This window comes from Atractosteus spatula, chromosome 2 (assembly GCF_055471065.1).
Source record: "Atractosteus spatula isolate fAtrSpa1 chromosome 2, fAtrSpa1.hap1, whole genome shotgun sequence".
Taxonomy (NCBI): Eukaryota; Metazoa; Chordata; class Actinopteri; order Semionotiformes; family Lepisosteidae; genus Atractosteus; species Atractosteus spatula.
The window spans coordinates 10,661,867-10,686,486 of NC_142707.1; the positions used below are offsets into that span (position 1 = coordinate 10,661,867).

Consider the following 24,620-nt stretch of genomic DNA (forward strand, 5'->3'; position numbering starts at 1 on the left):
ATCACTGACCAAAATCTGAAATACCCCCCATTCAAACAAACACAATCTGTCAGTGGCAGGAAATGCACGGTTGACTTGTGGCATGTGGGGCACTTTCATCACCTTCCCTCTTCCAGAGGAAATCCCAGATCTCAATCTTACTGAAAACAGGTCGAACAGGTAAATGGTGCAGTACAATCCCATTAATCTCCTCACAACCTCTTCTGAAACTCAGTCTACTAGAAGATCAGGATGGGATTGGGGATCAGGTATTTCAGAACCCTGCGAGATACATTAATATCCTGATGGGTTGTTTTCATGGTCCCAGGTGAATGTCCCAGCTATTGGTTTCCCAGCTACTGCTATCCATTAGGGGACAACTTTCGTCAAGCTCATTAGAGGTCATTATATTGTTTTTCTGTAATTCCTACAAACAATGTCATTGGTTAATACTAACTAAGAAAGATAAATATATAGAATACTGACTGAATTACTATGTTAAAGCCCCCTGAACATTTAAGTAGCTGAATTGTAGTGCTATATTTTAAGTTTGGTTAGATGGTGCTTATCTAATTAAAATATTTTTCAAATGAATCAAATGCCTTTAGGCAACCCATTTTTAATAGCTTATTTGAAAACCTTGTGTTAACCATGTAGCACCTGTTTTAAAAACTTATATAATAACTAGAAGAACTTTTCCCTGTTTTTTTGTATTATTTCTCAAAATTACATTAGAATTTATTCAATTGACCGATGCCTTATCCAAGGAGAATTACAGTCAATAACACAACTGCGTTATGGATAACAGAACATTTTTAACTCACAGGTAGTCATAGAAGGAAAAAAATAGAGGAGTATTAAGTAGAGTGGTGTAACAAACAGCAGTACTGTACATACTGTAGCTCTTTTGTATGCATTGTTGTCATGGGGTGAAAAGCACTCTGGGATGCAGTTACTCCCATTAAATCTGCATATTGAAAACCCTCTGTTAATAGTTATTATTTTATTTAAGAAAACCATGACTGTTACAGTACACAACAGTAAATTAATTTTCATTTTGCTTCTGTATCTTTGGAAAGAGATATCTTTGTTGATATTTTCTAAATCTTCACTGCTGTTCTCTGCTTTTTAAAAAGTATTTATTCCCTCAGGCATACCATTTATTTTTCTATCCAAACTCTCACCCTCATTCTTCTTTCCTAATTATGATACAAGGAAGGTTTCTTTCATCTGAGTGTGTCAGGCTGAAGCGTGTTTCCATTCATTGATTTGATAGCCCACCAGCCGACTGCAGTAAACAAGTTTTTTTTTTCCAAAGAATACTGCTTCTTATTGGTCACGAAGCACAAGGAGTAAATATGTTACTGACGCATTAATGAGGTTTTCACAAGATTGAAACAAACTATCACAAGGTGACAGGATTAAAGTAGTCAAATCCAAATGGTATTGAGAAAGCCAACCCAAGAGAATGTTGCAACATTAAATAAGAAGCAGAAACACAACCCTAAATCAAGCGCAGATGCATACAGATCTCAAATTGGGAGGCATGCCTTTACAGAGTTTGGGGTGCCTGGGACAAACTGTCCCGCCATGATGGTGAAGATTGGCCCTTGGAATCATAAGTCAAATGGTTTAATAAAAGTTTCTGTATTTTCCATATCATACCCACCCAATTTGGAATTTGCCAATTGCCTCTTTATGTCTCGACTTTATGGAACGGGGGGAATGAAAAGGAGCCGACGCCGTTTCCTCAAGCCTTTCTCGATTTGTTTCATGGTGAGCTCCACAGTGCCATACAGGGGAGTTAGTGCCACTTACAGGATTGATGCGTATCTCACCAATGTCATCGCAAGCTCAGAACATTACAGAAGTCGATTTAACAGAGATCCCAGTGAGTCCTGTTTGACTTATCCCAGCTGTTATGTAGGTTCCAACCCATGACGCTGTAGATCCTCTGAGACATACAGTATATGAAATCACTACTCATCCGATCTCCATTAAACATCTGTGGGTTGAGCTGGGGCAACAGGTGGCATCTAGGACTCTGAGAACTGGCTTTAAAAGAGGAATGAGAAAGAACACCTACAACAGCGTCTGCAAACACCTAGATTCTCTGACCCATCAAAGAAAAAAAAACTGTGGTTAAAATTTAAAATATTCTCAACATTTTGAAAACCAAATATTTCTTTCATAATTACAATTGCAACCAAATAACAATAGGGGTCTAACTCAGCTTAACAGAGCTGATGGAAAGCTTTTAAGAAAGCTCACGAGACACTGAAGTCTATAATGGAGATAATGATCTAATGCTGAAAGAAAAAAAAACTTAAACATTTCTTCATCTCTGGAGTTTAAGAATATTGTGATAGGATTTTGGTTTTTGTGATAGGATCATGATTTGTGTGCTATAAATATGGGGATTTACAAACAATCAATGGAATGTGACACAACTTAAGCATTAGCTCAAAGGCCATAAACATACAGTGCAAGGCAGTGCAGACCAGTTTCAAGAGAAAACTGTCTAAAACTTTAAACTTTAAACTCTAGAATAAGTAAACAAAAGAATGTCTTATGTGGTTGAACCTATGCTGATATGATTTGAAAATAATATTGAGGTTGTAATACTCATATAAAGGTTATAAAGGAAGTTAAATTAATTGTATTGAGAATGTGCTGGCAGAATGGAAACAAATTTATTGGGTGGAGTGTAAGTGTTCAATAATATACTGTATACAAATAATATTGAAAAGATGTGAACATTTTGAACTATGTATGGTTGCACTTGCCTTTTTTGTCCAGAAGATGGCACTCTGATCAAAAGCATTAGCAAGAGAACCATAGACCGGAAAATTAAATAATGTACAACAGGTGTCTCCAAACCTCTTCATAGAGATTTTCCAATCTAGTAAATCTGTAGTTAATCTGCATATAAAGACTGGAAACACCTGCAAGTTATTTACTAATTAAGCAAGCAATTTGTATAAAATATGACATTCCTGGTCCTTGAGGGAGGAACATGTTCACAGAGTGGTCCAAAATTATCTCCAAATTACTTAATTTTATAAACCACGGGATAAATTGATCACAACTAAATTTTTTCAAGTCTTCAGAAAGAGGCGACCTATAATAATTGCTAAACTAGACTAGTTGGCTGTACACTATCTATATACTGTATTTGGACTGTATTTCCAAACCCCAAATCAAATAATTGTACAGCTCGTGAATGTATGTGAATAGATTTTTTTTCAAGGTAAAGAAATAAGAGATGTACTTAATTTGACTTTGTAAATTTTGACGGTGAAATAACAACAACAAAAATAAAAAAAAACAACAGTCTGAATAAAATATCCTTACTTTGTACAAGGAGGGTCTCGAAAAACTGCTTTTATCCCAGAAGATATCTTAGAAGACCTTTAAAATCACTTTGCCACTACTCACAGAGAAAGTCCAGTGGAGATAAATCTAATTCATTATGTTGCTCAAGTGTATGACGTGTGAGGACAGATCAAAGGTACATAACCTTTTGGGTTTCAATATAGGGAGGGGGAAATAGTAGCCTGTTTGAGTTTTTAAAGACCTCTAAATGGAATTAACCTATACAGTACAAGAAGCTTATGAAGTTAATGTTGGTCTCTTCAAACAACTGTGAGCTGTGGGGATTACTGTAGGTACAGACATACACATGGGAGCAGTGGAAACATCCCCTTGGGCAATGACAACACCCACTAGAGTCTGCTCCACTGTGAGGTGTGTGGTGATCTCATGGCCTAAGAATCCTCTGAACACACTCTCACACTTAAACCTGCATGGGTGTCTCCACTTCTTCAATACTGTCAGACCTGACCATGATCTAATAAAAAACTGAATGTAGGATAATTAAAAAGCTCCAAAGAAATCTTTCTCTGAGTGACCTTCTCTTGTTTATCATTACGCATATTATTCACAAATATTTTGAGAATACTGATGCCTAGGAATTGGGGTCAATGTCTGTCATTCAGGAAAATATGATTACTTTGCTATCTAACCAAGATAAACTAAAGCAAGTTTTCAAGGTAAGAGAGACATAAACCTTTAAAGTATTTCTCCAAGCAGACATCTTGTGAATTAAACAGTGTTCCCTAGCATATCATCTTTCTGTGGATGCCCTTGAGTCCAGATTTCCATGTTCTGATTTATGTCAAGACTCAACAGAGGTGGTTCAACCATACTCATAAGTGAAAGGATCCTACTTCACTAAATCTAATTGGAAATCACTGAACTGAGGGAATCCAGATTTGTGCTGAGTACTGTGTATGACAATGTGATATCCCTGAAGTATGGCCTCTTCATGGAAACATAGTGTGAGCTGGCTTTGGAAAGACGCACAAGCCCATATTAGTCATCTAAAAAGTAGATTTTTGATAGGGTACAGCCAGTGGACAAATCACTTAGCCAAATTATCTCCATGGTTGCACAACAACTTCTATAAGCAAGCCTGTTTTATGATCAGGATACACAGAAGGTTGCGGACATCACATCTACAAATTCCATTAACTTTCCTCTCTCTTGTCTTTACAGTGATTTAAATTTTGCAAACCACAGTTCAAAGAAAGAGGAACTAGCAAACTGTATTTCCTGTTGCTGGAGAGGTGAGAAGACACCAACTCCTTTGTAAACACTAATTACCAATGTCTACATTTGTATCTGGAATTGCATTATTGTGTAGGAATTGCATTATTGTGTAAATTTATTAGAACGGTCTGGTTTTGTTTTGAATGTTATGTGAGTAACAGTTCCCCACAGAGGGATATATGAACAAACACAGCATTCAGTAAACCAGTTCTCATTTTGAGCAGATTGATCTGTTTACATGAACTCTCCTGTCTGAGTCCAAACAACTACCAAAGGATCTTAATCATCAGTCCTGCTTACGTATTTCAGACCCAATGTTTAATTTAGCCTTTGTTTTTCTTCAGTAGGGCACCCTTAATCATGGCAAATTTGACAGAACCCTTAAAACAAAGAGAACACTGTACATGGCAGAAAACTCAAAAGATCAAATAGATACAGACTGCTTGTCATTGAGTTTTAATGTCATTGTTATTTTCTACTTGTGGTGGACATTATGTGTTTATAGACCACGTTGCCATCCTGCATAGAAATCTAATAAGCATCTAATTTTACAAGTAATAGGTTTATTCCATGCTGAAAAAAAGAAGAAAGAAAACACAACGTTTCAGCTGTGGAGGCTTCTTCAGGTGTGAGAGAGACAAGGCAGTAAGCAAAGGTAAACTAGCGGGAGAACAAAGGCTGGGAGAGAGGAGGAGTGAGAGGCGGGAGCAGGGGACAGAAAGAGAGGCCAATCAAGAGGTGTGAAGTCAGAATAGGTGTCGAGAGGTGTGAAATGAAACTTCCAATGAATGTAGAAAATTTAAAAGAAGAGTAGTCTGTCGTTAAGAGAAGGGGGAAGGTGTGATCCTAGCTGCAGGATGAGTTTGGTTTCGGTAGTCTTTCTGATGTGTGAGTTCGGAAAACCGTGAATGAGTGTGGTGTTGGATGTATACTTGCAGGTGATACAGCGAGCTCTGTTGCAAGGGAAAGTGCCTGGTGTGGATGGTTGCTGAGGGCGATCCAATTTTATCTAATTTTAAAGATCTAATTTTATCTTTGCTCGAGTGATAACAGTAAATATTATTTCAGATATACCCTAGTTTATTCAATCAATTAATCAATCAATACACATTATTTTTATATAGTGCCTTTCCAACAAAGAGCATTCTGAAGACACTTTACGTACAGTAAATTACACAATAAAAAACTACAGTATACAGAATATATGTGAATATATGAGAAAACCAGATATAGTTAAGAAATTAAAAGAAATAAATAACTGAGAATTGAAGGCCATCAAAAAAACATAGAAGTTTAAAAGTGAAATTAAAAAACCAACAGAAACTGCATTTTTAATACGATCAGGAGGAGTACTCCAGAGACGAGGGACTACCATCGAAAAAGCTCAGCTGCCTAAAGCCCAATGTGAAGCCCTTGGAATGCTAAGGATTTGACATTTCGGAGGCCTTTTTTTCTCTACAGCATGTTAGACTGAAAATTGTGATTTCTCATAAACTGTAACATGAGATGTTTAATGTCATGTCAGGTGAGGATAAACATGATTTAGCCTGTCAGTAGCGCTGATGCTCCAACTCTTACCCAATCACTGCATTTAAATGTACACAGAGACTAATGAGCAACCCAATCTGCTTCATCTCTTTGTTAAGAGGCTGCAAATGTGGCATCAGGACTGAAGCCAGGTGAGCAGTAAAGAAATACGGAACACTCTTTCACTCAAGCAAGGAAAACACAACAGAAATTAAAAGATAAGAAGGTATGGTGTTTTTATAGGAACAGACAGATGGACAGAATGTAACATGCTCATGAATATTTGACATTGGCTTGATCTCTTCCAGGAAATGTTCTCTCTAAATGGGAATATGGCAGAGGGTGCACAAATGTTGGAGAAAAACATGTCTGATAGCATTATTTTGCAACATGTATTTCCATTTAAATGATCATGATCACTGGCTGTGGTTTGTAAATAAAACAACCTATTTAAATACACCAATGAAGTTACATTTAACATATTATTCAGGCTGTCACCTCATATTTTCCTCATTTTACTAAATTGGTTTAACTTTTGATTTTTGAAAAAAAAAGCAGAAGTACAGATAATTAAAAAATAGTTTTGCAGGAGAAAGGGAGAGAAACATACAAGATGGATTGTTTCTTTGGCCTGGTAGTAAAACTGTGAGCCCCCCCCCCCTCCCCAGAATAGCATAAGGTATTTCACCTGATTCGTTTGCTTTGAGGTCTTGCCAGGGCTTACAAGTGAGATGAGAAAAAGAGACAGATGGTGCACAAGCTTCACCTCTCCTGTTATCACAAGCTCTGATCACAGTGCTGCATCCAGTTCAGGCCAGTTCGGTTTAATACTGCTTGCTTCAGCGGCTCTGTGAGGGTGAGAGTCAGGGTGAGTAATCAGTCTGCAGCTGAGAAGTCTTAGTGGAGGAAACCAGGAAGTGTGAGTTCGCACTTCGGGGCGCATGCCAAATACTCCAGTCAGCACTGACATCACAACTTCTGCCCATTGTTGACTGTAAAATAACAAGCCACCTGCACTCATACGGAGATAACAGTTGCTTAGTCTAGTGCTCAGAATTCCAGAGCTATGAAAAGGGATTTTTGCTGTTGTTTTTTCCAATTAATCCTCTGAGCTTGTGAAACAATGCAGCTGCGTAGGGATAATACATTCTGCTAGCATCTCTTCTGTTGTTTTAGTTCAACAAGAAGATATGAGGACGATAAAATAAGAAATGGCCATCCATACTATCAGACCTTGCTGCTTTCCTGTAAACAAAAACGATTCTATCACAGGGTCACACTGAATTTTGAAAGATTATAGCTCGATAATGTCCGTAAAATGGCTTGGTAAGTAATGCATTAATAACTGTGCGTGGGTAGTATGCTGGTTAGTGGCTCTCCGAGTCTTGGGTTCATTTCTGGTCTGTGGCACCTTCTGGGTAGAGTTTGTATATTCTCCCTAGGTCTGTGGATTTTTGCCCAGTGCTCTGTTTTCCTTCCACTTCACAGAGGCATGTGGATTAGGTTCATTGGTGTCTCTATCCTGTCCAGGGTGTAGTCCCACCTTAGGCCCTGTGTTTCTGGGAAAGGGTCTGGGATTCTTCAACCCTTTCTGGAACAAACAGCTTTCTGATAATCGATGGACTGATTGTGTAAAAAAAAGGGGGGGCAGTTATTATATCAGTACAGAATTTTACCGCTTACAAGTTTCCATTTATGTTCTTGTATTTGATTTTATTATTTTGAAATTATACCTTTCATATTTTCAAAGGCTTCAATCAAGTCTCGATTAAGATGTTATTTACTAAGATTGAAAAGATTACATTCTTTTATCTTGCCCTTGAATTATGGAATGAGATTTTCCTCTGGACTCTTAGACGTCTATGTCCTTTTTAGGATGTGGAGATTAGATGAGTGATGCCATGCGGGATCATGCCAAAGAATGAGAGGAAAATTCACTTTATGAACTTCTTTTCCTAGTGAAAACTATTATTTTTCCTATTATAACTGCAAAACCTCTATCTAATATTTTGGGATATTACAAGAGACCGGCATATGTTATAGCAAATACAGTGTACAGTATATCTATAAACAATGTATTTGTACACTATCTAAACTCACATAATTGTATACAATTTTCAAATATAATGCTATGATGATTGAAACTGGTTGTCTTGTGAACATACAGTTTTCATACGCAGTTTTTGAGACACAGTTTAGAATACTTTTGTCCTTGATCATGTGGATCAGCAGCACTGCCCTTTACATCGCTGTGTGATTCCTTGCACAAACTGAAGAGAAATTATTATAATAATAATAATAATAATAATTGCTTATATAGCGCTTTTCTGGACACTCCACTCAAAGCGCTTTACAAGTAATAGGGACTCCCCTCCACCACCACCAATATGCAGCATCCACCTGGATGATGTGCTCACCACACATCAGCTATTAGTGAGGAGGAGAGCAGAGTAATGAAGCCAATTCATAGATGGGGATTATTAGGAGGCCATGATTGGTAAGGGCCAATGGGAAATTTGGCCAGGACGCCAGGGTTACACCCCTACTCTTTTCGAGAAACACCCTGGGATTTTAAAGGACCACAGAGAGTCAGCTTTTCCGGTTTTCCGTCTCATCCGAAGGACGGCACCTATTTACTGTATAGTGTCCCCGTCACTATACTGGGGGCATTAGGACCCACATGGACTCTTCCAATAGCAACCTTAGTGTTTTCCAGGAGGTCTCCCATCCAGGTACTGACCAGGGTCACACCTGCTGAGCTTCAGTGGTTTGCCAGTTGTGAGTTGCAAGGTGATATGGCTGCTGACTAGCAAGTGTTTGAAAAACATAAAGTGTTTATTTTCTGGAAATAAAGTAGTTCCTCAGTATGGTACAAAACAATTGTGGAGCTCTAGACTATTAATGGTGTTCCCCATTATGTGACCTTAACACCAAAGAAATGCTTTATCTCTTGGTTTGGAAAGCTGCCTGCTGTCTGCAGACATACCAGCGTTAGTGCTGTGCCAGGAAACCTCAGAGGCTGGCATCTGAATTCCTTGTGTTTTCGTAAGAGTGCTTAGAATTGCGTAAACACACTGCAGCAAATAAATTACAGCCACAGTTTCCAGTAAGAATGTCAAAATGCCATCTCACAACAGGGGCATTATTGATTGCTTGCAGTGAGGTCTTTGTTTTCTGTGTCATCTGTGTTTTCTCAAAGTCCAAATTCCAGACAATTCATAAGCCCACTGCATGGCACTACATCCGCTGGAAGTTACGTCTTTACATTTGTCCAGTTCTGTGAAAAGAACAGAAGGACAAGGTGGCCTCTCTTGAGGAAATCACGGCTTTGGTGAAATTCCCCAACTGCAACTTTTATTATACATGCCTTCAAGAGGCATTGTTAGAAGCAGCCAGGGTTGGAAATTCAGTATTTCAAATAAATGTGCAGGGACAGAAAAAAAGGCTTTTTGCTGCGACAAAACAGTCTGAAAGAGCACCCCAGAAAAAGAAACAATGCAGTAAAATAACAATATTTTGATTTTCAACAGCTGCCACGTGTTTCTCTGTCACCTTGTAGTTTATGATACTGAAGGACAAAGGTCTGCTTGCCATTACTCCGCTGTTGTTGTGTTTTTGTATCTGGGGGATATGTTGGTTTGCATTTATAAAAAAAGGAGAAGACCAGGGCTCGTGTCTATTGTATGTCTAACGTACCTACACAAATCACAGTCTTAGCATGTCCTCTAAAACCTTCCAAGGCGTATTTGCAGCTCCTGCAATATGCACACATCCATAGACACAGCATTAACCTTTACCCTGAAGTACCCATATGATATAACATAGGTTTAACATTATCTATCACCGATTACAATCTCATAAAACATCAAATATCCCAGTATTTATACAATGTACTTTTTAACAACAAAACATACAACTAGCTACTGTAATTGCTACTTAGAATAGAGAAACTGTTACGCCGGGCCAGACAAGGTGTTGAAACGGGCTCGGTGAAAATTAGAGTCAATGAGCCAAGATAGGCAGCAATCAAGATAATTTATTCGATGACAGCACTGAAGAGGACAAACAGAGCTGAGACTGAGAAAACAGCTGAGGCAGAAGATGCACAGCTGAATCATGCAGAGCAGAGACTGAAGTCTGAGGCGACAAAGAGAAGATTGAGAAGATTAGGAAGACTGAAGACCACTGAGAAATACTTCTGAGAATCTGAAACTGAGACAAACTCAAGGCAGGGTTAGTGACTCAATGTCTGAGCCCTGAGGAATGATTCCTCAGGGCTTAAATACTGTGCGATGTTCCCTAATTGACCTGACAGGCCCGGCCTGGTCCCATTGAGGATGGCCCCAGTGAGTCTCTAGCATGTGTGGAATGCGCATTGGCAATTGGTGGAGCTAATGCGGCAGTGCTGGAACTCGTTGGGGCATAACAGAAACGCTTCAGACCAGCAGTTTATGGATGTCTCATTTTTTTATATAGCACTTTTCTGGACACTCCACTCCAAACGCTTTACAGGTAATGGGGGCTCCCCTTCACCACCACCAATGTGCAGCCCCTTCTGGATGATGTGACGGCAGCCATAGTGCGCCAGTATGCTCAGCACATATCAGCTATCAGTGGGAAGCAGAACAGAGTGATAAAGCCAATTCATAGGCGGGGATTATTAGGAGACCATGATTGGTAAAGGCCAATGGGAAATTTGGCCAGGATGCCAGGGTAACACCCCTACTCTTTTCAAGAAACACCCTTCTTACAGACCTTGCATGCAAACAACATGTTTAGGATGCAGAGGCTCCCTTTATTGACATAGACCCAGGAACATAAGCTACAGTGATACAGGAACACAGGAACACAAAAGGAATTCAAGTTCAGGAACATTCAGGACATGGACAGAAAGGCTCGTCTTTACAAAGAGAATGGACGGGGTCTGGGTTTTATCTGGAGCACATTCAATGGCAAGGGTCTCAAATTAATTTCCTTGAAAGCCTTGTGTCTTCATTTTGTTCCAATCTGAATAGTCAAGTGAACAATCAACTTAATTATTTTCCAACACAGACATACAAGGGATTTTTATTGAGCGCTTCTACTGTTGATTTCACAAAACACTCACTTAATTAAAGGTACAGTTACCCATAAATCACCTCAGTGCCTAGTCAGTATTGTATTGTAAGTATTGCAATAATTATAGTAGAATGAAATAACCAGCCAAGCTATGAAACTAAGAATACAGGTGGAACAAAAAACAGAATGCACGAGGTGCTCCATAAATTGATTTTGAGACCCCTGCTGTACAGGATGCTTTAAGTACAAGTTTGATGGTATTCTTGAATCAATACTATATGGACAAGCATGATGCCCTCCTCTTATTTGTGTTCGTTGTTGATAGCTAGGGTAATAGATAGATATTACTCTTCCATTTTATGACACAACACCACAAAGTATGAATAGGAGCCGTCTAATCTTATTATCACAGTTCATGATAATAACTTGTAAACATATCGGTGTCTTAAATGCTCAAGTACATACACTCTTAAGTTTTTAATTACATAATTGTTTCCTATAGCTTCATAAACATAAAACACCTGGTTAGATAAGATGAATTAACTGAAGATGCAGTATGTCCAATGCCAAAAAGGCTTGGGAAGAGACCAGTGCATAATGGATAGACTAAAAAAGGTCCATGAGGACCAACATCTAATTAAATTTTGAACAGCTCACTTCTCTGTGAACTTTCCATGTGTTTCCTGTCTTCTTGTACTAAGCTATCTTTATACCAGTAATGATATTGTTAAGGAGAAATATTCTTGAAGGCTCCGTTAGTCTGAGTGGAGGTGGGGGAGTTCCTTTGTCTGTTGTAGTATGGGAAATGATGAAGAGCCCTTTAGCCTTTGCTAAATATAACAAACCTTATCGGAGCTGTTGATGTGCTTGGCTTCTGCAGCAGGTCAAGACCAACAGCTTCAGCCAGTGCTTCCTTTTCCAGATATGAGAATTCATTGTGTATAAAGTCGCCTTGTCTGCTGACTGAAGTCCTGCTGCTTCTTCAGTCAATCAATATCAATAACTTGTTTCCCTCTGCACATTCCTTGTCCCGTTGAACAGTCTGGGGGCAAATTCATTGCTCCCTACCCACCACTGACATGTTGTGTCATTGAAAAGTTCGTAAAATGGTAAACTGTTAAATGATCAAGGACTTTCAAATCCCCAATCCCATTCTGTTGCTTTGTACATAATAGATGTTTCCACTTGAAAACAAAAGAACTTTTACTATAATCACAGTTGTAATATCTTAGTGAGGTACAGTAGTCCAAAACACAGTGATAAATATAGCTCTTCTGTGTTTTTTAACAAACTGAATTTCTGTGGTCATTTTAAATGACCACACCTACAATACAGTACACCTACAGTAAATGCAGTGTGTGGTGATTGCAAATCAACACGTAAAGATTGATTCCATGCTGAAAAGACAAAATGTTTCACTTATAGAAGGCTTAACAACCGAAACAATGTGTCTTTTCAAAGTAGAATCAACCTTTACTTGTTCTTTTGCAGCCAACACACTCTGACACTGCTCCCCACACATAAGACTTTCGACATTTCAGTGTGGAACATCTGCGTACATAAGTCCCTATGTGACATTTTGCTTCCTAATAATTTGAAAACCAAAGCTGTAAGGAAATATACATCCTTTATGTCAAATGAATTTTCTTTACAAAAATTGAGCTTCTGTATGGCTAATGGTTTTTGGTGTTTTCACAACGCTTTATTTAGAAAATGAACATCAAGTTGGAGCAACCACCCTTTTCCTTTATCAAACTGGATCGAATGTGCAAAGCTAAGGGTCACATTTCTCATCCTTGGCAATCAAGGCTTTCTCCTGGACTGGAAGTTAAAGAAAGTAAACAGATGACACCGCCTGCTATTGCTTGGAAAGAAAAAAAATACACACATAAGACTATTTACGGAAATTATCAAAATCTAGTGTAAACACAAAGATCATGTTGATTCTAAGCTATTTTAGTGTTAGACTGAACACAGGCGTTTGACTTGATCTGAAGAATGTTAACTTTAAATCAATAAAACCTCCTGTTTCATTTTAACATCAAGCTTGGCAGCAGATAAAACATTACACAAAATGAATAAATACTATTAATATACTGTAGAACTTGGCATTTGACTGCTAACTTTTACCATATCTTATATGTTTTGAATGACTTTGTTTAAAGTTTAGACAATCTTGGACAGATGGATTATATTTTAGCTAAAATTTCTAAATAAATGCTATTAACAGAGCTATCCGGAGCAATGTGTTACAGAACAACATTTGTATAAAAGCTGCTTTATCTTTTCTCATGCTTATGCCTTCCATTGTTTGTAAGAATGCTGCAGCTTCCATGTCTTATTTTACCATCAAGTTATTGCTGGGGCTTAAAGAGATTTGAGGTTGTGCTGTTTAACACTTTATATGTGCAATGCATACATCTCTTTGATACTGTATTTAACTAATTTTATGGGAAGTGTGGTTTTTACATATAGAATATATATATATATTTGTGTATGTAAAAAGTATGGAATGTGTAGAAAGCAGTTTTCACAGGATAAATTCAAGCACTCATTCACTGGCTGGTGCTGTCTCCTATATACAGTATATGTTCCCGGTCATAACCTGGTTCCGATTAAAAACTTGAATTTTTTTCAGATCTCCTGACTAGCTCACTGCACTTTTTGGTATTCCGGTCAAATTTTAATTAACACAATGAGAAGACAAAAATTAAAAGATAACAGTACTTAATCCATCCATTTTCTAATTGCTTCTTCCAATTCAGAGCCATGGAATCTCCACAAGCAATGGGTGAAAGGCAGGATACACCCAGGACAAGACATTGCACACAGGCACAATCACACACACACACTTACACCAGGGCATATTTTCTCAAAAGCTAATTTACCTACCGGCATGTCTTTGAACTGTGGAAGGAAACCAGAGAAACCGAAGGAAACCCACACATAAGCAGAGAGAACATACAAACTTCACACAGACAGCACCTCAGGTCCAGAATTGAACCCAGGGCCCCAGTGCTGCAAGGCAGCAATGCTACCCACTACACAAACCTTAGCACTTTTAATATTTAACTTACCTAGCTGAGGAAATGTCAGTAAGGTCATAACTGACAAGAACATTCCTTACTTACGAGAAATGAGCCAGGGAGGCTTATACAAGGATGAAGATGGAGAGTACACAGCAGACAAGATATTTATAGGAAAGTGGAAGTGTGAGATTACAGTTTGGATTCCTCTCAAACTCCTGTTTAAAGACTACATTTAGCAGAGAATCATGTCACCGAAGACTGAATGTTTTGGTCATGTTAGTTTCTAATTTATAAGTGCTCTTCTTACCCAGACTTCTATGTTCATCGCTCCCTATCTCTCCTGTTGTTCAAACCATCTATATTTCCATTTCCACCTATAATTTAATAGGCCAATTTCAATCAATTGTATGGTATAGTGTCTTTTGCAACAGTTTGTCACAGGACTTTACAGATTTCTATAGCAGTTGACAATAATAACTTGAAAGTAACTGAACCAACATTTTTTATACAACTGTTGATGGCCCTTTTTGAGGAGACTTATAGTGACATTCTTAATGTAATTGGATTTAAGGAAAAGGGGGCTGTTTCTTGTAAAATATTTCATCTTTGTGCCTTTTTGTCTCATGACTCTGATGTTTGATTTTGTATTTCTGCACACAAGCTAAACTTACTCAAATTACTCAGACAATTAACACAACTGTAAACAGTTTACATCCCATCAGACCCAGAGGGTAAAAACAGGTAGTGATCAAGTGGGAATTCCCTACTACATCATTGAAAAAACATCTTAATTTCCCATCCTTTTCATTATGTGCAGTACACTGGTATACCACTCAGAGTATGAAGTTTCCTATATTTTATTATTAACAAAATATTTTACATTAACAAAATAATGATGTGACAAAACCATACACAAACATATCTAGGATATTGGATAAGATAAGATATACTAGATAATTTCTTATAGTTATAGTTATAGCTTTGATAGTTAACAGCAGTGATATCACTCTGCAACTCACAACTGGCAACCCACTGAAGCTCAGCAGGTGTGAGCCTGGTCAGTACCTGGATGGGAGACCTCCTGGGAAAAACTAAGGAAGAGGAGGTCCCCTGCTGGAAGAGGTGTTAGTGGGGCCAGCAGGGGACGCTCACCCTGTGGTCCATGTGTGTCCTAATGCCCTAGTATAGTAACGAGGACACTATACTGTAAACAGGCACTGTCCTTTGGATGAGACGTAAAACCGAGGTCCTGACTCGAAAAGAGTAGGGGTGTAACCCCAGCGTTGTGGCCAAATTTCCCATTGGCCCTTCCAACCATGGCCTCCTAATAATCCCTACCTATGGATTCCCTTCATTACTCTGCTCTCCTCCCCACTGATAGCTGATGTGTGATGAGCATTCTGGTGCACTATGGCTGCTGTCGCATCACCCAGGTGGATGCTGCACATTGGTGGTGGTGGAGAGGAGTCCCAGTTACCTGTAAAGCACTTTGAGTGGAGTGTCCAGAAAAGCGCTATATAAGTGTAAGCAATTATTAAGATTAATAATTGAAAATTTACTTAATGTTTCTAACAAAACAAGGCTGTTCTAACTAAGCTTTAGGTGCAGTTGAACACATTTAAGAAACAGAAAAGTGAAGTTAAGATACAGCATAAAGTGCATTTTTTAAAGGATTTTGTTTTTAGCTGAACGCATGTATAAAGCAGGCAGTTGGAAATCAACAGCATCCTAGGTGAACAGGAACTAATAAATCAAATTGTATTACAAGAATCCATACACATACAGTATTAGGATACAGCTATAAAATATCATTAGTACTGTTACAGCTCGTTTGACGCATTTTTTTCTGTTTTAGATAGTTTCACTGCATGGCAACTGTGCTTTCCTAAAGGTCTATTATTTTACTTGTTCAGATGGATTTTACACACTGTTCCTATCAGTAATTTTGTCAACAGTCTGAAAAGCTTAAATTCCAGCGCAACGCAATGTGGACTCTGATACATTATTCACCAGTTCCTTGAACTTTGAAATCTGCCTGGAAACTGTCCCGAGAAAGGCGTTCCCAAGAGAGTGTAAATCAAACAGTGATGTCATAAATAAGTGGGCTTACCCAGGGGTGCGCAGTCCGGTTTTGCTATATAAGGCGCGCATACACATGTCTCACTACCACTACAGCCTCAGCTGACATCAGAGTGGGGATAGCCTCGCTGTTTGGAAATCGGCCGACAAACCCCGAAGAAGAAACAACACTAGAAAAATGTCTTTGCACACGTCTGACTCTCTCCGAGTGAGTCCCTCGGTCCATGGCAACAAATTCGACACGGCCAACCGCAAGAAAGCCGTGTCTAACATATTTGAAAATGTGAACCAGGACGCGCTGATTAGGCTCTTCCAGAAGGCAGGCGACATGAAGGCGGAGGAGAGGGCGAAAAGCATCTTCTCGTTCGCCCAAGATCCCGAGGAAACGGCTAAAGCCCTGATGGCGCTTAAACAAAGGAAAAAGAGCAAATTCCTGCAGATTGTGGGCTTGGTCAGGCATTCACTGAAACTCCATTGACTCTTTCACTTTGCTCTATGGGAGCTAAACAAGGAAGAAAAAATAAGATCGCTTGACTTGAAATGTCATGCGAAGTGAACAGTCCTTCAGCCGGCTCACAAAAGGAAGAGGCGAGGGAGAAACATCTTGGGATGAAGTCGGAACTGTAACATCTTGAAATGCTGCGTTACAGTATGATTGACTTCTCCGCATTGCTACAGCTAAGGCGCAAGTCGGCAACCTGCGCCCCTCGCCAGCCAAGGAGGAAAACAAGAGGAAGGAGACCTAACATTTAATACGGTCCCATGAAAGCTACAAAAAAGAGACATTTGTACTGACGAAGTGAACCACACGGTTAACTGCTGTGACTGTATGCATTTGTATAATGCTTGAACTGCATTTGCACCTTATAGGTGTATGAAAAGCTTTTGCAGGTGCTCACAATCCAGATCGAGACCGATTGCGCTGCAGAACCAAACGCCTGGTGATGTGAGAAAAAAACTGTGCCTGAGTCAGTGTGTAAAATGTGTAAAACCACTACTTGTTCGTGGTCACTAATTTATATGCCACAAAGTGCTGTGATGAAAATGGCTGTATCGTCCTGAGGCTACTATGTTATTTGCTTAATAAATTATTTTTATTCTGAATCATATCTTTCTTATAACATTTTACATTCATGGTATGTGATATATGGTCCTTCCCAATCCAATGAACATTTCAAGTTCTTATTTGCATGGTGTCAATTTTTATTATTATACAGACTGTTCAGTAAGCTTATATTAGTTTTCTCCCCAAATGCAATTTCTATCATGTCTCGACTTGATTATATATTTTTTTAACTGAAATTGTATGGGGATGGCAATAGGCTTTCTTTGTTAAACATATCATTACATTATAATTGCAAACTTTGATGCATTCGCAAGATTCATTAAACCAGCTAAATAAGATGGTATAAAGTTTGAAAAGAGACAAACCCCAGAGTTAAAAAAGCCCTCTTTGTGTTGTACCCACACCCTTTTCATGGGCACAGATAAAACTCTTGCATGCACTGGCTGCAAATGCAGCAGGAAAGCAGCAGACAGCACCCCTGAACAGTGGAAATGGGCAACGTAAGCAATATTGCCTAAAAAATGCTTTTTGACCATGTTCTTCCAGATGCTGTCAATCACCATGCGCCCTGTAAACTAAATGCTTGCAATTAAATCAGTTTAATCACCGTCCTTTTTTTAAAAGACATTAAGGTTGATATATTTCCTAATTGCACCGTATAAGAAAATCTGCATCCAGTTACAACCTGAACAACAACATAAAAAGTGCATTATTAATGTAGAAAGACAACACATGTAAAATGGTAAACCCTTATGTTTTGCTACGAAAGCACCTAGGAAACTTTGTAGAGACTTTCAAAGGAAAACCTGATGACATAGGAATTTGATCAAGTCCCACCAAAGAAAATAAGAGCCCTAGCTCTTAGTACTTCCCAGTAATAAAACATCGGTAATATAGTTTGGGTGTGAAAAAAAACAAGCATACTGCTGGTAAAGTTCTGAAGCAACTGATCCATCAAATGTACCAATGAAGTCTAACTGATTCGTTGCCATGTGTCATTAACATGTCCTCTTCTCCATAAAGCTAGTACACTTCTGTGCTATAAAATACAGATCTGGTTTCATAAGCCTAAAACAAAATTATTAAATTATCTCTACAGGAATGTTTCTGCATGAAAAATCAAAAAGCATTGAATGAAAAGCGTAGAAAAAAATTAAAATTGCAAGACTTTAGAACTGTAGTGTATATTCTTTTATCACCTTCTGCGATATATAATCCACAAATCAGACAAAGAATGTTTTTTTCTTGGTGGAAATTGCACATACTGTAAGTCATTTCCCTCGATAAGGTCTGGGGAATTTATTTTATTTTACCCTGGAAATAATCACACATTCTGTAAATTCCACAATTCTCCTCAGAGAATACATGTACAATAAACTGAATCGATTTTATTCATAATCATCAACATAGTTGTGTGAAAAAGAAATACATTATTTCCTGTAACTTATTCTAAAAACAAAAACAATTTCTCCATAGGATGATCAATTAAAATATAGTTTATACAATAAGCTTGCATTCCACAGTTGAACAAAACCCAAGTCGGCTTTAATGAATGATAAATAATAAAGCTTTTCATCTTTATTTTTCTCTCTTTTATTATTTATGTTATATATATATATTATTTATGTTATATATATGTTTATTACATATTTTCTTTCAGATTTCAAGGTGTGCATTTGATAAAAAAAGGCGGCTATTAAAATCAGACACACAAGGGGCTTTTCCTCTGCAATGTGAAGCTTTTTTTGCTGGCTTTTTTCTTGATAATATTCTTCCACTTTGTGGGTTAGAATAGAGACAGACCAAGACGGTAAAAAAGAAACCATAGTATATCCCCTGCTCCTCAACAGATCCTTTGTGGCAGTTCATTTCAACTGGGTTGTTCACCTTACATGTGTTTATCTGCTGGATTCCTTATCTGACTTGTGCAAACCAGTTTAAAAGGTGTAGATTAACTTGATTGCTCTATTTGTGAAAGGTGTATGATGTTAACTTCTGAACTACAAAGAGAACATTGACCATAACGCCTACTATAATGTTTATGGAATGTAGGGATATGATTTTGAATATAAATTAACTTTTGGTTTCGTAGCAGTTTGTGGCTGGACCTATGTTTTACATCAACCTTTAAACTTACAAACATCCTGTTGTTTTTCCTCAATAAGGGTCACAGAGCACAGAGTTACTTATTGACTGAGGAAAGTTTCAAATTTAAATGTGCCTGAAACTGAAAAAACGGATGCATTACTCTCTAGAACAGCCCTGGGCAAATTCAATGATAATTAATAACATATTATATGCAGCTCAACCAGGTGAACAATATGTCTTTTGGCCAACATGGACCCAAATCTACACTGTTTTGCCCCCTCTGAATTCTGGGGGCCAATATTTTGTGCTAAGGTGTGTTATATTATTCAATGTTATATCATGGAATATATAAAAAAATGTTGAACAGTTTGTGTGTATTAAATATGGAGAAGAAGTTTGATAATTTCTCCAAGAAAGATATAACACCCATTAACAATAATGAGTGAGCACAACGTATAACTAAACTTTGTTCAGTGTAATTGTAGTACCTACTAGAAAATGACATTTTTATTCCAGTTTATTTTATCCACATTTTACAGAAGTTACATTGATTATTCATCCCACTGCAACACTCTATGTACCCTCTGTGGTTCAAGAGATATTGATTCTAAATCAACCATCTACCAACATGCCCCTCAGGTATATATTCCTGAATGTTCAGGATCACATCAGCAATGGGTTTTACATTGAACTTATTCAACTTTAATTCTTGAGCAAAATTTTGTTCAAAAATAATGGATAAAAGGAGACTATTGAAGACGTTATACTTGTGTAAAGTATATTATAAATTAACAAAGTTGTTATGCCAAAGTCAATTCAGCAAAGTAGAACGGAATTACATAAACTGACTTTTGAACACTTTTTAAGTTCAAAATCTGTAAAACATTCTATCTTTTATTACACAGAACAAATTAACAATCCATGCTGTATCAGTCTGTACACTGAGCATCAGTTCAGTTCAAAGTATCTTTGTTGGCATGACAGGATTAAACAGGTTTTCCCAAAGCGTTAACCTCAGTAGGTATGAGGGCATGGATGAAAAAGAGAACAATGAAAATACACCAAACTAAAAAGGAATCATTCCATGTAAAATGGAGAGCTTTTAAATACTGAATGGCCATTTGTCATTATAATCATAATTAACAATAATAATTATTACAAAATGGGTAAGATCTGTGTTGAAACTAACACTATATTTAGTTACAAGACAGAAAGATCAAAACATTCTTTGCAACCTAAAGGAAAAAAAATGTCTTCTACAGCCTTTCCATTGTTTGAAACACAGGAACCTAAATATTTTAGGATTCAATTGTCCCAGCTGTCTTCTCTATTGCCTGCTAATAACAGAGTAGGCAAGTGGCTGTACTCTCCCACCCTCTTCCTGCTTTTCACAGAGCCTTGTGCTGAGCCCTTTCATGTTGTCAGACAGCAAGGCAGCAGCCTTCCAGTCTCTGTGTTAGAGCCATTACCATAGCGACAGGAAAAGATACAGGAGCTCAGATAGAGGGAGGCCATTTCCTCCAGCCTTGAATTCCGGTACAAACTGGTTTGCAGGCCAGTGGTTAAGAAGAGGAAGTTAAAGCTCAACTCTCTATTGTATCAGAGCAAACAAGCCCACAGTATTTGGATTACTCAGTCCTAGAGTAACCTTACCTAGACCATATGAATAAAATAACAGAAAAGTAGCTCATGGGCAGCAACCTTAAACTGAAGTCTAAGATTTAATTTTTGAGGTAATTTGATTAAATAACAATTCTAAAAATTCCAGGTTACAAAAAAGTTTCAGTTACATTGTTTTGTTATTTTCAGATAATTTGCCTCTAATGTAACTGTGTTGGCAGATCGTGAGAGAGACTGCCATGTTACGGTGACCAAAGATAACAGATTCCTATTAATATATTGAATCTGTTGTGTGATTTTTAACAAGTCACCACTGCTCTGGATAATGAATCAAAGCCTATTTTTTATTAAGACCAGTTGAGAACGTTTTCTAAAGTGAATGCTCTTCTACTAGCAGGTATTACAAACAACGACCTTTGCTCAGAATACAATTTTATTTGGTAGAAGAAAGAAAAAGCAGTCTTGAACATATTTTTTCAGTCACAAGATTGGCAACATCTGCCCCACAGCACTGTTGACAGCACTGACATAAAATGATTGGGTATAAACAGGATTTGCTCATAAAGCCTCATCTTAAACATGTGTTTACACACAAATAACTCTACACCCAAAAGCACTATGTAAAAGAAAAGGATTTGAAACACTCCACTGAGGTAATGAACAACACAATATAGTAATTTCAATCTGGACACTTTTTGCTCTTTGATGCAGACAGTCCAGGAATGTAGTCTTCTGCTTCTTCTCTTATCAATTTCTTTTGTTATACTGTTAAGTTTTATTTTTTACCAAACTCCCTGTCATACTTGAATATGGATTTCTGAATACAAAAAATAGGGTTGGTCAGTCAGTCTTTCACTGAAATCAGATCCAAAGATGAACATATTCTGGTCTGGGCTCAGCTATTTAAAGTTGAATGTCACTAAAACCAAAGACATGGCAACTGATTTCTGAAGGAACCCTAAGACCCCCACAGAAACCTACACCAAAGGACAATCTTTGGTGATGTTTGGTAAATACTTTTTTAGGAAATGTTCTGAATTGCAAGTTAAATGTTGAGGCAAACGTCAATTCTATTTTCATAAAAGAGCAACGATGTATATCTTTTCCTGCAAACGCTTAAGCGGTTTAAGGTTGATAATTTGTTGTTGATCATGTAATTTTTTCTGAATAACTTTTAATTTTGCCCTGATGTGTTGGTTTAGGAATCTCAATCTGAGGAGTAAAAAAAAACTGGGGAGTATGGTAAAACTAAATCAGAAAGTCATTAATTGTGATCTTTTGATCCCAAGTGTATCATAGTTTTACAGTATATAAAGCATATTCCATCCTAGATGACCCTTTACACTCTTCATTGAATGAATTTCTACTTTCTCCCCTCACAATGCAGATATGGATTTCCCAATTTAAAACCAAACAGGTTCATGTTTTTTTTATTTTTACCTATCGCCATAACCTTGCTCAACAGTGGAGTCTCTTGATCATGGTTATGTGTATTGTTAGTTTGTGTGTTTTTCTTTATATTATTTGCTGTTGAAAAACAAATTGCCCCTTAATCAGCCTTACTCACGTACTACTACAACGGAACAAGTAATAGGTTTATCCCATGCTGAAAAGAGAAGAAAATAAACAAAGTTTCGGCTGTGGAGCCTTCTTAAGGTGTCAAAATCTAGTGGGTGGGGTAAATTTCTGTTTTGCTGTGTACGTGTATTGTATTGTACTCAAAATGTCCTGTATATAAGTAAATTTAATAAAAGACTTGTTTGTAAGAGGCAAAAATTCGGTTAACACTTATAAACGAGGTATGTGTTGCATAACTAAATCCTTGTCAGACAGGGGAGTGGCCCTTGCAGTGAAAATGTAAAAAAACTCTCATGTTAATGAGCATGATAAAAGCCGATGTTTAACACTATGATTATTCCAAAGGCCTGCGATTTGGATGACTCCTTTGCTATGCGGCACTTGATTTGCTTTACAATGCAGGCTAGCAGACAGCAGCAAGCAGAGGTGTGAAGTTCCAAGATTGCCCAAGTGGGGTTTCTATTGTTCTCTGGGTCTGTCCTGTCGCCTGCCCAGGCAGGGAAGCATCTTCCTGGACTCCAGCTAAACTAGGGCAGAGAGACTCCTGGCCTGGGTGTGTTAACACACTGTACAGACTGTCTGTCTCCACACAATGGCCCCCATCGCAAGGGTGTTTCTATTGTTCTTTTTGAGACACTTGTTCTACTCAAGTGGGACCTAATGGGACCTGCAGAGGTGTGGCACTGGTAGATAAAACAGATGGCCATAGTCTCAGTCAGTACAGCACAATATGGCATTTTCTCTTTCAATGAGGCTTTTAAATAAGGAAAGAAGAGTTACAAACAGGAGGGGGACTCTCGGTCTTAGCCCATCTCGCTAATCTGGTTTCTCAGTATCTGATACAATGATTTTGTCCATGAGATTCTCATTCCATATTCCTTCAATCCTTTGTGTAAAGAAGTGCCCGTTGTTCTCAGTTTTACAATAGACAGTTTTTATCACATAATTAGGCAGACTGCTTCACATTCCCATACCACTTTTTGACAGCTGTTTAAAGTTACTCCTAAACTGAAAGCAATATGTATATCGAATATATACATGTATATCGAGTATATTGAATGTTGAACTGCTGTTAAATTTATATAGTTTTTGTATCACCAAGGGGTTTTATAGTCAATAGTCTTACCATTCTATTTTAAATACATTTTATTGTATTGAAACCTACCATAGGATGAAGTGCATATGAATATTGAATGAACTGGAAGGAAATATTGTCCATAATTATATTTTATTTTTTCATCATTTCAAGCTTTCACATGTAATCAAATTGTTTATGTTAGTGTACTGTTCCCAAATTGCACAGACTCTCATGATCAATTAACATGGATCATGTAAGCTTATGAAGCATTGCGCGTACTATTTTTCTGATTTTATTGTTGTTGTTGCCTTTGTTATATGCACCTTGTCCTTCTTAACCAGATAAGAATGTAAGTCAGTTTTGACAAAAGCTGCTGACAATAAATAAATATGAATAAATGTAAATTTGGTTTGACTGGTAAAAAAAAAGTGATCAATAATACTTTAGGGGTAATTCAATTTTAACATAATGATTTATTTTCAATTATAAGAAACAAATGTGTTTCAACACATGAAACAAAACTATCTGACAAAGAAAGCAAAATAATGTAGGGACAAATATCTAAAGTGCATCTTATTAATGTTTCAATTAATAACACACTGGACTTTCAAAGTGCTTCTTAGTAGTATAACAACACTATCACTTTAGCATGTCCCATCAATGTATTCCTTTGTCTTTGACTGGGCCAAACTTTAAAAACCTGTCCTGTTTCAAAGTAAATTATGCTGCCAAGAAGAAACCCTACCCATGAGTGTCATTATCATGACCATCGTGATTTCACATTAAGCCCCCAGATGATACACTGCTAAACTGAAGTACCAAACCCCTTGGGTGGAACCTTGCAGCTGTGCTTCACCGTCACACCACACTGAGATTACAAGTATGAACAGGGACAGTTGAGAGGAGG

General features: G+C 37.7%; 1 protein-coding gene across 1 annotated transcript; it reads left to right on the forward strand.

Moving 5' to 3' along the window:
• Positions 1-16,385: 16,385 nt before the first annotated feature.
• tcimb (transcriptional and immune response regulator b) lies at positions 16,386-17,387 on the forward strand. The gene has a single exon (XM_088905642.1). The coding sequence runs from the start codon at positions 16,462-16,464 to the stop codon at positions 16,759-16,761; it is 300 nt and encodes a 99-aa protein (XP_088761768.1). The 5' UTR covers positions 16,386-16,461; the 3' UTR covers positions 16,762-17,387.
• Positions 17,388-24,620: the final 7,233 nt, after the last annotated feature.

What these genes read in the sequence shown, in the direction of transcription:
- tcimb (XM_088905642.1), top strand. Translation starts at nt 16,462, where the DNA reads ATGTCTTTGCACACGTCTGACTCTCTCCGAGTGAGTCCCTCGGTCCAT.